The sequence below is a fragment of the Podarcis bocagei genome, assembly GCF_964188305.1.
Source record: "Podarcis bocagei genome assembly, chromosome: 1".
Taxonomy (NCBI): Eukaryota; Metazoa; Chordata; class Lepidosauria; order Squamata; family Lacertidae; genus Podarcis; species Podarcis bocagei.
Genome location: NC_138125.1, coordinates 99,937,773 through 99,955,562, shown reverse-complemented (window position 1 = coordinate 99,955,562; position 17,790 = coordinate 99,937,773). Strand labels below are relative to the sequence as shown.

At 40.7% G+C, this 17,790-nt stretch overlaps 1 protein-coding gene across 3 annotated transcripts in view; it reads left to right on the top strand.

Moving 5' to 3' along the window:
- The first annotated feature begins 292 nt into the window (after window positions 1-292).
- The window catches only part of TMEM163 (transmembrane protein 163), an 80,082-nt gene continuing 62,584 nt past the window's right edge, over window positions 293-17,790 (top strand). For 2 of the 3 annotated variants that reach the window (XR_014009723.1, XM_081200075.1), the window contains exons 1-2: window positions 293-981; window positions 4,474-4,593. Coding sequence is in view for 2 of the 3 variants with exons in the window: in XM_081200075.1 (XP_081056201.1) it covers window positions 807-981; window positions 4,474-4,593 (295 nt within the window). In the remaining variant the exon portion in view is untranslated. Of the gene's footprint in view, window positions 982-2,213; window positions 2,350-4,473; window positions 4,594-17,790 lie in introns of those variants that run through there. The other variant, XM_081200076.1, reaches the window with a different exon arrangement.

The following is a 17,790-nucleotide window of genomic DNA, read 5'->3' as shown; positions in this document are numbered from 1 at the left end:
CCCAGGTAGATAGGGTTAGGAATGCAGCCTTACTCCTTGGTAAGTCTGCAACCCTAAAATTAGGTAGTAAGCCCCACTGAGCTCAACCAAACCTACTTTCGAGTAAACATACTATAGATTGCGCTGCATCTCTTTAAACAAGCAAGGTCGGGCTGAGATAGTTTTTTGTTTTTATTTAAACCGCAATCGCTGCTACAATCCTCACACGCCCGGAAAGCCCTCCTCCTCCTCCTTTAATTTATAGCATTTTAAAAAGGGTGGCTGTGGGTTGAGCGCGCTGCTTCCACCAGCCGCGACCGAGACCTCTTTCGGTAATAGGGCAGCGCACAAGTTGAATTAAACATAAACTTCCCATGATGCGGGAGCTCAGACTCGTGCTAACACGAGGTGTAGTGTCTCCTGCTAACTGCAGCCTAGCATTGGCTTCGGCTAACGGGAGGTTTTAGGCAAGGCTTGTTGGGACTCCGAGTCTGGAGAGACGCCGCCAGCTCTTGAGCCCCTCCGACGCCGGAGCTCGGGGAGGGGAGTTTGGGCGCGCTCTCGTCCGCCTCGAGGACGGTGGGAGGAGCCGAGCGACCGGGGAGGCCGCCGGCGGGTCCCACCTGCAGTTGATGTGCGAGGAGGAGCGGCCAGGGCGAGGCGAGGCGACGGCCACTTTCGCTCGCTGCATGCCTGGCTCGTGAGAAGGAAGCCTCGGCGTCTCTTTCTCTTTCCCCGCGCGAGCGCGCCTTTTCCCCGGCTTGGCGTCCCCTGCCGCCTCGCCCTCTTCTTCCTTTGCTCTGCTTTCTCTGCCGCCTTGCCCAACTATGGAGACGTCCGGAGACGAACTGGGCGGCGGCAGCAACAGCTTCCCCGAGCCCACCATCGTGCAGCCCCCCGGGACCACTCCCCCGCCAGCCTACCCGGCCCGGGACCCGCAGCCAGCGGAGACGCTGCGCGTCGGGGAGGACGTGCAGTTCAGTGAAGAGCTGGAGGATAGAGGTGAGTCTTTGGGGCCAGTGACGTCTCCCCACAACATGCTTCTCCTCCCCCCCCCCCGCAGAAACCAGGCTCCTGTCACGCGCCCATTTCTCTTCCTTTCCCGCGCGCGCCCTGCACCTGGCCGGCTCCCGAAAGATTCCTTAAGTTGGCGTCGAACAGGACCGACCCACCGCGAAGCCACCGCTCCCAGGCGACTCTCTAGGAAAGCCTTCTTTCAATCACCTCACCCCTATGGCCGGCTCCTTTCTACGCGCCTAGCACTTCTCTCTCTCTCTCGCCATCCCGGGACCGGCCAAGTCTCTGCAGCCCACCCGCTCGTCCCTCACGGACGTCCCTCACGGACGTCCTAGCACTTTCTAATTTACCTCGCTGACCAATAAATCGCTACTCGTAACCCCACTAAATTCTGCCACGTCGCTCTTGTAACCAGCTATATCATGCCAAGACCCCACACTTCATCCCTTCTTATGCCTTTACCGCCCTTTCCTTCCTATAGACCCATTTTTGCCGTGCATCCTCCATTGCTGAATCCTGCCTCCTGTATTTCACCTTCCTCAGCCACTCCTGCTTCTCATACATCATCTATGGACCTCCCGTGGTCTGTCTCCTCCACCGCTAGCTGTTCTTTCCTCACAACTCGTCTGCTTGTCGTCCATTGTCTTATCACCTGCAGCAGCCATCTGAATGACCATTCTCAGTCCTCCTTGACCCTTCTTAATAGTTGGACTGAAATCTTAACTCTGCTTGCCTGGGAGTAAGTCCCATTGAATTCACTAGGACTTACTTCAGAGTAGACAAGGTTAAGCTTGTGCTGTTGGTTTGTCTTTCATATTTAATTCTTTCTCTCTCTACACAAACACACACACACTTAACACAATCTATTTTGCCAACCTTGCAGTTAAATTCTTTGCTCACTCATTCTTTTTTATTTTAGAAAAGAAATGGAGCACTGACAGCTTTAAACAAAGAAACACCAGCCTTTTCTTTAGTGTTGAACCACCCAGTCTTCAAAATGCAATTTAAAATGCATTCACTACAATGCAGACAGGCGTCCCCATTGACTGCAAAGAAAGCATGTTATTTTACCCATTCCACACCCCTTCTTAGAAAGAAGGGGCATTCAGTCTATTGTCTCCCTAACAGGCACCTGCCAAGCACGTGCCTATTCAATAGATTTGTGTGTTTTTCTTTCTCTGCACTCTTCCCATGGCATTCTGTTTCATCTAAAGCCAAACAGCTCCCTGCCTGACTTGGAGCCTGCTCTTTGCTCTTCGTTCTCTGCAACTGTCCACAGTCCTTTTTCAGTTTCCGAGTTATAAAAAGGGATGATCCTATTCCCAGGCAGCATTCTGGCTACAATCTTGTTGGGTATGATGGGTCACTGTGCATCCATTTTTATTTTTATTTAATTAGGAGCCGCTCTTCTAAACGAAATAGTGATATTTGAAGGCCTTTTGCAGTGGCTTAGTCACTTTATAAGGATTGGGCAGTATATGCCAAGTTGGTCTATATTCAAGAGTTTGGGCTCAAGAATAGAGGGATCTTGATTCACCTAGAAATGATCTTCCCACTAAACATCTTCTATAGATGTAAGACGATGATGGTGAGAAGGAACAAAGGACCTAGTAAAAGATAATGGATGTATGGGGGAAATAAGACAAAGAACTCAGAAGCTCATTCCTTGTCCCTCCCTTTCCATTGATAACAAACTCACAGGTCTGAGCTATTATTCTTTCCAATGAAATGTTAGGAATAGTTTTTATTTTTTGTTTTAATCAATCAAAATGTCAATGAATTTATTCTTTTCTTTTTGAAATGCTAGGTCTGTAGGGTGTTTAGGTGCATTTTGATGGATCATGGACAAAGTATGAAGGTTTTAGCTTCAGCCTTTAAGGAAGCTTAGTCTTTTTCAGTGTCTAGTATAAAACAAAGTTGTGATAGTCCCCTCTCTACTTTAGTTAGGATTCAGAGAATCTTTGTGTGTGACTACTGTATTTGGAATAAGAAAATGCATTAAAATTATTTTAGTTAATCTGAAATAAAAAAGTCTGTGTAATACCAATTAAAGCAGCATATGTAAAAAACCAACTTCATAAATGTATTGTCAGCAGGAGAGTTTCTTTGTATCAATTACAAATTATTTTTTACAGACAAATGGGAAAAAATATCAATTTAATAAAACACATCACATCTTTCATTACATGTACTAAAATATCAAATGCAGTAATCTTCAAATGTAAACATGACTTTATAATTATAATATAGGCTTTCTAGCCTTGTCTGTGTAAAAATTAACCCAGATATGTGCCACAGGAAGATTTGAAGTCACATTCTGGATGGGATTTGCACTCATGATATACGTTGCAAAGGTCTAGCGTTACCTGTGAAACTATTTTCATTTTATGTGTTTGGCTGATAGATACTTGTGTGCAATCCCCAAAGATTTTTCACACATACAAGCACAATATGTTTTAAGGGGAACAATTTACCTGGTGACACATTCCTTTTTCCCCTGGAGGTAGTAAATTGTAAAACATTTGTCCAATTCTAATAGTATGTAAGATTCAAATATTTTAATGTAAAATGCATAAATTTTAATTCGAGTGGTGTTTAAACAATTTAGACTTGTACCATCTTTCAGAATCCAGTAGCAACCAAGAACTGGTTTTAACTATTTTAACTATAATGTTATTAATTTTGCACCACAAATATGTGTTCTATTTTGGCGGGGCATAGATCCTCCTATTGCTCTTTTGGTATGGACCCCACTAATTCATTGGGGTTTTGTTAAGTCTGATCCTGTTGGCTCATTTGTTGTCAAGAGTTAGCAAAATCCAACTGGAAATATTTATTCTATTCTTTCCAGAGATCACAGAGTGAACAAGACGAAGGGGGAGGGGAGCTTAATACATGAACACACCTGTTTTGTTTTATTTTGACTAAATTTTGCTAGAGCAAATAAAGTCCTTAGAACTGAAATACACAAAAAAACCCAACAAGCTTGGGGAGATGGCTGCACAACAATGACGTATGTTAACCTCTACTGCACCTGCTCTGATTTTCAGAAATGCATCATATCAGCACCTTTATTTTGCTCTTCTATCAAGCTGCTGCTTGGTTTGTGCATCTGTTTCACTGGCACCTTAAGCAATCTCTCCCCATGCTCTTTAAGGTTTGATCAGGAATTGAGTGTGTGAATGCAAAAATCTAAAGATGTCTGGTTATTTTATGATTGGCTCCAGGTTCCTCCAGGCAGCAATTGGTACTCTTTTTTTTTTTTACCTCCTGTGAAATACAAAGACAAACCTGAACCCATGCACCTGCTTTAGCATTATTTATGGTATATAAATAAGGTGAACAGGATTTCTCCTAAATGGGAAAAATACACAAGGAATTCCGGGTTTGGTTCTGAATGGACCTAATTTCTTTTTTTCTTTAAAAGGGGAATAAAACACAGCCCACGCTGATTTCCTCTTCTGATTCCCTTACCAGGTTTACTAGAAAGCAGCACAAGACTAAAACCGCATGAAGCTCAAAGCTACAGAAAGAAGGCACTGTGGGTTTCATGGGCTTCCATTATTGTCACACTGGCTCTGGCAGTTGCTGCCTTCAGTGAGTATTGAACATATTTCAAATCTTTCAGCCTTTGTCTTGGATACCCGAATGCTTAAAAAGCCATACACGATGCTGCTGTGTGCTTTTATATAGCTCTGCTACTGAAGTGACTTAGAGAAGGCTTGCCCCGTGCTTATAAATTAATAAAACAGCTGTGTGTATTCTTTTTTCCTTTTCCTTTTCCTTTTTTGCTGAAGAGGACATAATTGTTGAAGGTCAGATGAAGGAGCAGATTTTTGTTTCCTGTTAGTCCTCTCAGATATGGAAATGTATTCTTTTTTCTCAATAATATAAAAAACACAGAGAATTTAATTTAAATTGAATTAAGTTTAAACAAGCCTGTATCTTTCTTGGATGCCATTTTTAAAAAAATACAGAGCAAAGGCAGAAAAATCACACACAAAACATGTAATATTTATTTTCCTGTGGCTAATAATACATAATTAATGTTTGGAGTACAATCTCCACCATTCTGATAAGATTATATGCTCCTTGGGGTACATTTAATGATGCCCATGTGGATCTGGCTTTTCTGCTTTAGGCTCTTTAAGTAAATATTCTAGAAAGCATCTATCTAAAGCAAATATTACTTTAAAAATCACATGAAATTAAAGGCTGCTTGCTTCATTTAAATTGAAAGACGCTAGCTCAGCATAGTTTAAATGTTACACGCTTAGTAGCAGGTTGTGCTAACCTATGAATTATGCAAAATGTACTTTATTTAACTCTGTAGAGACATTTTGTGACACAAAGTACAAGATTTTGCAGTAGCTTAACAGAAAAGTTAGTTGGCTTTTGTTTGGTTTAATATTGTTCGTCTTAAAAATAGTATTCCAGTTCTCAGAGGCGCACAGGACTTGCTTGTGGATTCTCAGAATATCATCTCTTGGTGTAAGAGAAGCAAAACTGGATGCCGTTGCAGCACATGTTCTTGTGCTAATCTGCAGTGATGGGCTACGGCTGAAAGCTAGTGTCAGCTCCCAAGGGGAGCTATTAGAATCTGGCCAAATGGGCTCTGCAATACTCAGCATATATTACTAGGAGTAATTTGTATGGCAAACACACACACACACCATGCGTCAATATTTAAAAAGAAAGAAAAAAAGAAAATGTGAAAGCAGGGTTTCCTCTAGTACAAAAGAAATAAAGCATAGACAAGAGAATTGCCCTGTTTCATTGGTGTGATTTTACTTCCTTGGAATCAGAACAGCAAGAATTATATTGTCCTCAATCAATGTTAACAATACCTTGGCATACAATTAGGGTACAAGGAAGTATTTAGGGAGACAAAATGGGTTGTGGATTTTAAGAATTTTTCTATGAGTTTGAAAGGGGAGGGCACATACTGGAGGTTTTTGATGGAACTTTGATTCTGTAAATATGCCAACTATAGCGAGTGGTGCAGTTGGATGAAATATTATGCTGTTGAAAAAGAGTGCCTTGTACACTTTGCTTTGTCCTCTTTAAACCAGTGGGGCTTAATTCAGAGTATACAATACTGGATTGCATGGATTAGTCAAGTTAAACCAATTTCCTAAGTATCAGGTTATTGCTATTAAACCTGTTAGGACATAGGAACCTACATTAAAGATGGAGGGGCACATTGGCTGGTATTCAACTATGTTTTAGAGTAGACCCAGTGAAATTAATGGGCTTAACTTCATTCATTCAGTTGGTCTCCTCTGAATAAAAACTGCCTGAATACCACCCATTGTATCAAGCACTGAAGTAGCATGTGGGAGACCAAACAGTTTTTTAATTGATGTCATATCCTTGCATCTACAGCCACCTCCCTTAATATTTAAAAAACAGCCTAGTAATAATAGTAATTGCCTAGAAAAAATTTAAGTGCCCTTTAGAGACACCTGTGCTTTTTAATACTGGAACCCAAGATATCAACTTGCAAGTAGCATGAACACAACATAGCATCTAGCATTTCTGTTTTTTCATGTCTACTCAGAAGTGAACTCCAATGGGACTTGGTCAAAAGAAAATTCACATAGGATTGCAACCTGAGTATCATATAGATTTTAAACCCATAGGCATTTTAGTATAGCAAAATAGATTTATTAGGTACGTAGCATTTATACTACAAGAAAGGAACATGTTCAGTGCTGATTTAATTGGTATAGAATCAAAGGCCCAAGCTAGATAATACGTAAGTTGGACATCTGTGACAGGAAAGCCTGCTTGCTTTTATTTCTTTTTGGAGTAGTTGGCAAGGGTTTCCAAATTTGATCAGGGTTGTTGCAGTGGGGCTGTGGCAGTGGGCACTGGTACCATGTTTGTGATCTAACTTATCTCCAAAGCTGCTGTATGCACCATTAAAGAGAATATACAGACACATGTTTCCCCCACTAATAAGGCATGTAGGTCTTTGGTGGGATCCACGATAGCTAAGGAGACAAAATTGAGGGGTGTGTGCTGCTCACTCCTTTCAAGTGTTCCAGTCTTGATCAGATTACATCCCCCCCCCCGATTATTCTTATTAAAATGATAATAGCAACAAGCTGGGGATTCAGTCACGCATTGTCTAATCTTTTGACCCTCAGATCTATATTCTGCATGTTAAATACTTGCTTTACTTATCTGATTGCAGCAGTATGCTATGTAATAGTATCAAGTGAACAGAATATTCAAATTTTATATGTTTGCTAAATGCTGTGTTGTCTAGATTGCTTTCTAATCAATATAAGCAATGCTTAATTGATTTTCAGTTTGTCTTAATGTAACTTTCAACGAAGTTCCCATACCTTAGATTTACAAAAGATTCAATACAGACACAATACATATCTTCAATGTAAACAAGTATATGTCTGCTGATACGTAATTAGCTAATAAAAAAATGTGTTACAGTGTAATTCAGTATATCAAGTATAGCCTGGATAAAGTTGGAGTAATTTAATTTTATGCATGATTCAGTTGTTTGATGGTTCATTACTATAACGCTGCATTTTCTCCATATTTCATATTTCCTTTCATTTGTCAGCTGTTCCTATGTTTGGCCAATCTTTCAAGCTGAGATGCTTGCCAGACAGCTTGGTGATTGCTTCCTGTGTTATATGATTGACTTCTGCTTGTCATTTGGGATAGCTAGATTGACTCTGAGAATCATTTCCAAACACCTGCTATTTATGGCACTCTGTTTCCTAGCTTCTTCCTGTTCTGCTTATTCACAATAGCAAAGTGTTAGCATTGAAGTCCAGTGATTTCTACCCCCTTCTCTTGAGAATGCAGACCAGCTAGCCAACACTTTCGGTAGCTGTCAGACTGTTACTGCTTTCTTTCTGCGTTCCTGCATTTTCATTTCTTCTAAGATATATTCTGAGACCTCAGTTTATTTTTACATGCTATTATTCAGGGCTCATTCAGATTTGCCCTTGCCCAGCTGCTTTCCTCAGAAGAAACCCAATCTTTACCGCTGAATCGGAACAAGTGTCAATCGAGTTTTCTCTGGGTTGACGTTTGTGCCAGTTTATCACTAAAGAGCAGGTTTTCTGGGGGAAAGCACTGGGGCAAGTGGAAAAATGCTTGGATACATGCTTTCTAGGCATGGGACAAGCACAAGTCTGGAAGAGCCCTTAGTCTTCATAATTTCCCTTCTGCTCTTAAGCAAACTTTTGCTTTAACACAAGAGTAGGGTGCATGAGATATTCAGATATATTGATGAAGTTATTAAAAAAAGACTCTGGAATGATTTTTTTCTCATTATAGTTTAATGAGAAAGCAGAAAAATACAGTCTTAAATGTATCTGTAGTAGATTCTCCAATCTTTATTTCAGGTCTGGCTAGAACCATTTCCCTATTTAGTATTGCCAGGTTCCAACGAAGAAAAATTCATTAGATATTCTGGACAAACCAAGGATAATGAGGAATGATTGGAGCCAAGTAGAATCCAAAAAGCAGGATTATTTTCTTGTTCAACTTGAAAACCTGTTGGTTAATCTAGTTAAGGGCATGTCATTCTCTGAACTATGGAGGTGGAGATGTCTGGTGACAGTGCAAATGTCAAGAATCAGATTTAGGTGATATATTCTCAGCTGCCCGAATAGTTACTAGATGACTAATTTAATGTAGAAACTCCTTTAGAAACCGCTATGGTGCACCAAGATAGACTAACAAGCACTGTTCCCCATTGTTGCTATGAAGATTTGTCCCCTCCATGGAGTTTCCTTTGCTGTTGTCAGCAGAAATAATACTGTTGTAGATTTATTGGTTTACAGATTATGGCAGCTGCATGCATTGAATAAGTGCCTATCATTCATGATCAGAAGAGAGTATACAGTTTGGGGTGCATTGAGAACATGTTTTGTGTGTTTTTTTTCGGTACATTTGGTACATTTCTTTTTGGTCCTCAAATTAGTCAATAGTGATTTCTAAGACAATAGCATTCCTTAAGTCATCTTAAATTTCTGACACCCTGAATGTGCTTCTGGAGCTCAACATTCAAGAGGTTTGTTAACAGAATGCAAGAATCTGGAGGTTCACATGTAACATAGATATTATCCTTAAAATATACAACCAGGGAAAGCTAATGCTTGTTTACACTTTCTTGATTCTCCCTCCTCCATGTTAAACATATTGCAATATTTACACCTGAGCCAGGGTAGTGCTCAGAACTATGAAACAGGTGGTTATTGCAGGCGGTGGGTCTGAGGCACTGAGAGTGCTCTCCTTGCCTGAGGGAGCACTAATGTTGAAGGCTAAAGAGCAGCAAGTTCCAGTGCAAACATGTAATTCCATCCTTGTTGAATTTCTGAGGAAAAGTGGGTTGGGGAGGATGTCTGGCTGCAATATGCATTTCACTTTGTGAAGTCCTGGAGAAGAAGGTAGAAGAGATGTGACCTTTGACTTTTGAGTCTTTCTGTTTTATGTCATCAGCAAGTTCAGCCTTTCTGAAGTTCTGGTAGCTGGTGATAGTTCATGTTTATGCTAATTCAAAATGAGGATTATAGTTAAGGATATATGTCATGGCCATTCAATTTTTGCAGTGGATTTCAAATTAAGGACAAAAATATGCGAATTATGCCAAATACTTGCAGAAATTACAGAACATTCACTTTTTAAGATCTTATTATTTTAAAAATATGAAATATATTTAAATGGAATAGGTTTTTCATTAATAACTATCAGCATTGTACCTGGAATTGCCCAGGGATTCCAATAAATGAAAACACTGCAGTTTGAAAAGTTTATTCTGTCATCTTGATTGACAGAATTGATTGACACTGAGAGCCAGTGTGGTGTAGTGGTTAAGAGCGGTAGTCACGTAATCTGGGAAACCAGGTTCGTGTCTCCGCTCCTCCACATGCAGCTGCTGGGTGACCTTGGGCCAGTCACACTTCTGTGAAGTCTCTCAGCCCCACTCACCTCACAGAGTGTTTGTTGTGGGGGAGGAAGAGAAAGGAGAATGTTAGCCGCTTTGAGACTCCTGAAGGGGAGTGAAAGGCGGGATATCAAATCCAAACTCTTCTTCCAAAACTCTTGATTCAAATTGGTGTCCACCTGTATCAAAACATAGATGAAGACCTGCATCTTGATCTCGGGAACTATCATGCAGAATCTGGTCATAATATCTTAAGAGGTGTCCAAATGCATAGTGAACAAAGAAGCAATTTTCCAAAATGGAACAAAGAAACAATTTTCCAAAATGGCCTGGCCTGCTCAAATATTTTTTTGGGGAACCAAAGTGTTGGATCCCATGATACCTGTGCTGATTAGATTTTCTAGCATGATACTCCAATTCGCACATAGATGTTCTAACTACAATGTAGTTCTGGTGTTAAGTAAAATATCTCAAAAGGATTTCAAAGTCAACAAATACTTGCATGGAAATAACCATATACCATTGATCATTCACTTTTCATCAGAAAAACTTGGCTGGTGAATCTTAGTTCGAATGAATTCTACTTACCTGTTCTTATCTTTCTGCACATGTAGAGAACAGTTTAATAAACATCATATTTTGGTTTACCATAAACCAGAGTGTAGCTTTTAGTGGAGCTAATGGTGTATGTATGCAATTTGTAATTAAGTTCAAATATGACTCACACTGTAATTTACATGCTTCTCAGTACCAGGTTAAAGTAGCAGCCAGCTGAGTATGGAGAGAGGAGCTTTCTACGTGTAGCTCCAGGTGTTTCATTAAAGACCAGATGGAGCAGTCTTATAATTTCATAAAAAATGACAGTAATACCTGAAAACTAATCTCAGTGGGATTGACACCTGTGCATCATAATCAGCGATTTTAAGAATATTTATAGGAGTATGAATTTTGCACACTTAGATATATGTCGGTCGCAATAAATACTTCTTTTCCATTGGAAAAGCAGAATACCACAACCATCAATTACCCTAAACATAATCTACAATTTAGCTTCCAAATGTTTCCCCCATGCAGTGTTTGAGTTGCAGCCTGGTAGAATCTTTCCCTAATTACTGGGTACTAGTTATGTAGAGTGACCTATCAATAAGGCTGAGCCCAGTAACGAGCTGCATTAAACCATATGGCTGAGACAGCAGATTGGGTGAGATGACAGATTAGGTCAGTGTTTCCCAACCGGTGTTCCGCGGCACACGAGTGTGCCGTGAGACATCGGCTGGTGTGCCGCGAGATGCCTGGAGGGAGGCGGGCGAGTCGGGCGGCGAGAGGCGGGGCGGCGGCGGCGAGGAGAGGCCGCGCCTCCTGCTGCTGCCTGGCGCTCCTCCTCGCAGCCGGCAGCGCTGCCTGGGCGCCTCCGCGCGACTCTGCCTCGCTGGGTTTGGTCTCCCAGCAGAGACGGGTCACACGCGCACCTCCCTCCCTCCCTCAGCCTGCGCGGAGGGAGAGGCATCGCTCCTGCGCGGCGGGAGAGGGAGCAGCCGGAGCGATGCCCCAAACGAGCTGAATTCCGAGCGAGGGACTGAGGGGGGAGGGAAAAAACTTTCACTTTCGTGCGTCCCTCCCGGCGTGACGCTGCGCGCTGACGTCACGGGGCGGGGCTTTAATGGTGGTGTGCCGCGAGATTTTTTTTCAGTAAACAGGTGTGCCGTTGCCCAAAAAAGTTTGGGAAACACTGGATTAGGTCTCTGCTATCTCCCTGCATGTCCAGTCACCAACCAATTACAACTCAATGGCCGTTCAACAGACCTGCTTCTCCTTTCTCCTTACTCACTCACCCACCCACCCACCCACTCCTGCTGCTCTCCCTCCCTCTGCTGTTTACCCACCTACTGCAAGAGCACTGTTGCAACCAGCAATGGAGGTGGCAAATTAGTGTAAAATGCCCTTCACTTTTAAACTGTATTTTGCCATTGTTGTGGCAAAGTGGTAGCAGCTCTCTGAGGGATTTTGCCCACAATTCATTGTACTGAGGACCACGCCAGCAGTACTGATGGCATTGCTTGTTCCCAGATTTACCCCTTCCTCAGCCCTCTGTATTACCTACCCTTCATTGCTGTTCCTGAACTCTTGAATATATTTTTGGAAAATGTAAAAAGGCTGCAAGAGATGATGGAGTTGGGCATGTGTGTCACAGCAGAGTACAGGAATAAATAGTCTAGTAAGACTGCTGGTTGAAAGAAGAAAGATGTTTCAGATTTATTATTCCTAGTAATAATCGAAGCCATTCTGAGGACAAGGTTACATGTTGCGATAATGGAGTCCTTAACAAAAGGAAAGTCTCTAACACTAATTGAAGGAGGAGGGTGAAAAAAGAATGAAAACCTTCACCCCACCCCCACCCCTGTTTCAGATGCAGCTTTACTTCCAACAGGAGAGAGGTGGAGTTGGTTAAAAATCATGTACCCTCTTTTGCTAGCTGAGATGTCTTTTGGATTAATAACCATTTTGCTATTAGAAGGGCACAGCTGGATTCCACCTCATGGTTTTGTGAATCGTGGTATTTGAAATGCTTCGAAATGTAATGTTATTAATGAGGGTAAAGATCTCTTCAGAGCTAAATACAACATGATTTTAGAGCAATATTGTTTTACTAGGCCTTAAAAGACCAGTTCCCGGTTCTTTGGAACAATCGACAAAAACTCTCATTGACTGAGTAGCAGGATGTTTGTTACCTTAGCAAAAACTCCACCCAATATCAGCAAGGTATTATGAGCTGAATGTTTTAAGTTGACCTCAAACTCTTTATCAGATCGCAAGGAGTGGCTGAGAGGTGGTGTGGAAGAAAGGCTCACTGTATGATTGAGGATGTTAATCCTTTGAGTTAAATCAGCCCTTACTAATTAATGCTTGCTTCCTGACACGACAGACCTTACTCTTATGTGATTTACTGTGGCAGCCAACATTTATCAGACTATCATTTCCAGCTGTGTGGAACTAATAATACCCAAAGGAGCCTGTTCTATGGGTTTGATGTGTGGGGTGTTAGGTATGCAACACAAACTTATCATTTTAATTAACAAGTCTTGATATTTCAAAATGTAATAGAGCACGACTAATGAATGTATTTTTAGTGAAAAAAACTAAAAAAAATTCAATAGTGCAGTTTTATGGTAGGATAACAATCTGCTATGAAATATAGAAAACAACTCTATAGTTACTGTTACGGACAGAATGAATAAATGGCATAAGCAGGTTGATTACACGGTAGGAGGCCTAATATCTAATGTGAAATGAGATGTTGTATATATTCTGGGCACGGTAGTTTAACAGTTATTGGGAAATGTAATTCAGGGTGAGGAGGCCAAAATTCTTTGAACTAATGTGCTTTGAGTGTGCTTCAAAGGTACACAGCCTTTATAGAGCTCTTCTCTTATTTTCTCATCTGTTCCATGGTCACTTATCCTTTAGATAATCCTTTAGAACTGCTGAGATGCATTTGATCCCACTAGCATTAAAAATGAAGATGGCCTTCTCTGGGCATCCTTATAATTGGAATTGAGGTAGCTTCTAGGTGCAGAGCCTTCTCAGTGATGGTGCACCAGTTGTGAAATGCTCTCCCCAGAGAGGCTCATCTAACCCTGATTTTGCTGTCCTCCTGGATTTCCTTTTTGTTTTCCTAAGCTTTTCCGTTATATAAACTACCAAAGGAAGTTGTAAAGGACCGTAAAATGTTCATCTGCCAGTCCTTCAGCTTTGATATAGGCAGTAATATTAGCCTGTCTTTAAAAAGTGGTTTTGAGGATTATTGAGTGTGTGAAACTCATTGAGCAGTGAAAAGGGATATATAAATGATAATTGTTATAATAAACCACTGAATGACTTCCAGAGCACTTAGTAACAGAAAGTAGTTGTAGCGGACATACCTTGGTTCAGTGATGTAGGAATGGCAGTTAAAAATGCCCTGGCTTCTTTTAAAAATGCACACCAAAACTTATTGTACTTTATTTTCCAAGGAAAACAAGTTGTACCAGCTATGTATCAACACAACTACATCATTCAGATCTTTTGTCCTCTTGGTAAAATATTTTATGCAAGTATAAATAATTATGTAGCACAAGGTGCATAAACACCTGACCTTTCCTTGTACAGTAATTAATCTGTTTAACTGTCATCCAAGTGGTACCTTTAGCAGGAAATATAATTTAGGGTATGATATTGCCATCTGTGCTTTATGAACAGGTTGTCATGGGCATAGTGAATCCTACGCCAGAAGCTTAGTTTTTGACCTGTATGGTTTGATGCTGAGGAAGATGTACAACCATAGCTGTGTAATCTACAAGTTTTACTCCAGCTGGAAACCATAATAATTTGTCTATGCCTTGATACAAGTGTATGATAATCAGCATAGCTGGATTTAGGCAAAATCTGGAATACTTTATAGTAATTTAAATCTGTGCCTGCAGGAGGCATGTGTCAGTAACTGGAAATAAGATGTTAGTCTTTTTCAAACACTGCCACTAGCTGTATTGTGGATCTTTTTAGAAAGGTATGTTTTAAAAAGGAAGATAAAACATTAAAATGTGGATTGGATTAAAATTCATCTGTATATTTCAACACTAGTTGTTTTTAGGCAGCATCTCAAGACGGTTACAGTCTACAGAATTCTGGGCTCCAACACACCCAACTTTTTCACTCATCCTCCCCTCCACTTTTTCTTGTTGTTGTTGCTTAACATCCATCTTGAAAAGAGATCTGGAGAACTCAAAAGGCTTGCTCACTATTTCCGGGTACTATTAAGATATTGCTGTGATTTCCCTCCAGAATGCAGGAATGGAGGGGTAGCTGTAACATTAGGCAGGGTTAAATGACTGCTCCTACTATTCTGTGGAGCAGTGTGGACATTATCACATTGCCGGTTTTGCAGCTGAAACTTAGTTCCAGTCCAGATGGAAGTGGGAGAATGCCATCTCCTCCTGTAGCAAAATGATTCATGCCAGCCCTGGTGGAAGGAAGGAGGGAAGGAAGGATTTTCATTTCTTGAATTGAATGTCAGATTATTTTTGTTCATATCAGGGTTTTTTCCCTGCATATGCAACTTCTCTTGGGAGTAAAAAACGCAAAATGCTTTTGTATGTTCAACTGCGCCACATATTTGTATAATGCTGCTGTGTATTATTTTGGTCATAATATATTAAACAAAAATACAATCTGAAAAAGGGTATGGAAACTAAAATTGTCAAGAGTTTGGTTAAAATCCTGTATCCACTTATTTGGGTATAAGCCCAACTATAACCTAATTGGAAACTCTTTATGAGTGCACGTAGGATTGCAGTTTTAAATAAATGTTTAAAAGTTTTAAAGCTTCACAGGGCAGTCCTATGTATGTATACTCAGAAGTAAGTCTCACTGAGTTTGAGGGGACTTAATCTCAGGCAACTGTAAGTGTATATAGGATTGCAGCTTAAATACAGAAAACTTACTACTGTATTGGGGAGAGCAGACAAGCAATTTCTTCATTTGTACTAAAACTTGGGGACATCCAGTGAAGTCAAATTAGTGTGGATCACAAACTTACATAGCATATACCACTTAAGAGTTAATAATTACCGTATGAAATTACAAGATATGATGGTAATTATTAGCTTTGAAGAAATGAAAGGGGAGAAAGGATTTGGTATATTAATGGAGGAAAATTCTATTAAAAGCTGTGAGTCATGATTATTGAATAGAAACTCAGAGTGTTTCTTTATCCATCTCTTTTATTGGTAAGTGTTGGGTAGGAGAACTACAAATCCTCTCACCTGCTGCCCTCTATTCAATGGTTTCCCAGGAAATGTCTCTTGACTGTTCCTCTAGCTTTGCAGATTTATGCACACTCAGGCACACACACATTCAATCCTCTTGAGCATTTGATTACTGAGGTGTGTTTTTTTTTAAAGGGCTACTAGTTTCTGAATTTAAGGCCTCTGATGGTTGTACAGTTCCGCTTTTAATTAGGCCTGTAGCCAGGTTTGCATTCTTTTTGGGCCAAAAAGTGATAAAGGAGTGGCTTATTCTGTGCCCCTAGGACTAGACTACAGGAACTTGAGCAATAATTCAGGTAACTATTTAATCTTAATACCAGTCATCTGTTAACTCCTTTTGAAAATAACCTAGATCATAGCTTTTATATTTTTAATGTGTACTTGTGAAAGGGTTGGTATGAACTTCACAGATTAGCAGTTGATCATTCTCACTGGGAAACTGACAAGGTCACACTGAAGTTATATTTATACCTGTGAAAACAACAAATGACGTTAACACAGCAGAACATTGCATAAATGTATAGATTTTCATGGGTAGCATTTGATTGCTGCTGGAGCTGCAAGTTGCTTTGGATGATATTGATGCAGCAGCAAGAGTTTATGCATAACACTTACATTCCCATGAGAAGGTAAACTGTTTTATATGATAATTAAACAGCAGTTGTGCAAAAAACCATTGTATGAGAAAAAGGAACTGCCACAGTAGCATTTGAAGTTTTCTATATCATTTTATGTTTATAGTATATTTTCAGTCTTGTGCTGTCAGATTTTTCTCCAACCTAAGAAAATCACATTGCTTTGTAGCAATAGAACTTTGTAGCAATGCAAAACAAATTTACCTATTTCCAGCTCTAAATTGAGCTAATAGATTGGAAATACTAAGTAATGAATTTGTTCAACAATGGTTTCTGAACAAATAATTTTCCTCTGAAATCAAAATGATAGATTTTTGTGTGTGTGCCAGTATAAAAGTGTGGAAGCCTTAGATCAGGCATAGGCAAACTCGGCCCTCCAGATGTTTTGAGACTACAATTCCCATCATCCCTGACCACTGGTCCTGTTAGCTAGGGATGATGGGAGTTGTAGTCCCAAAACATCTGGAGGGCCGAGTTTGCCTATGCCTGACTTAGATATTGTCACAGAGTCAGCTGGTCAGTAAATCACAGTTCAGAGCTGGAGTTATTAGAAAAACACAATCTTTACAGACTTAGCTGGGTTTCATGCTCAGTGAGCACAGCAGCTCATGCCGTGTAGGTCCTACTCCATGAAATCAGTTGCTGAAAGTAAAGGTATCTGCCTCCCCACAGCCATCTATGTGTCCTCCTCTCCAGGGCTTCTTCCGAACAATTGGAGAGAGCGCTGCATGCAGCCTATCTTTGCTTTGCCCATTTCATCCCTCTACTTGTTTGGGGAGCAGGGAGGGGAGACACCCAGGAGTCTTCAATACCTTACTAATCTCTACCTCTTGACCTCCCTTCTCCCACATGTCTGCTTCAGCTTCTGCCTCTGATGCTTGACTTCTCTGCCGCATACTCTCCCAACTCATTGAGCCTTAATGCCCCTTCAGCTTCTGACAGCTTCTTTCCCCAGACTTCTCCCTGTAACCATTCACCGTTGTCTCACTACCACTCCCTGGACTCTGAGCATTCTTCCCTTTATGGTTCCCCAGCTGGTTTCTCCCACCACTCCTCTGTGTCCAACCAGTCCATGACAGATTTGCCTTTAGCAGGTGGCAACCTACACATCTTTCATTTACCACTGTGTAAGGCTGTAGGATTACATAATCTGTAGAGCACATGTCAACCTAAATTAGATTCTTGTAGCCATTTCTTTTGTTAAGAGCTAACCTTGTGGCTTTTTTTACATCAAGACAAGACAGGACTGATCAAATTTCATAATTTTTGAATAGCTCAAGAATATATCATGTGTCGTTAATGCAATATCATTCACTAGAAAAGCTAGCTGTGAAACATAATCCATCATACAAATGCTTTGGGGTAATGCATAACTCAAATCTTATTTGGAACATGATATTATATAAAGTAGACATTGTGTTATTCATTTGGC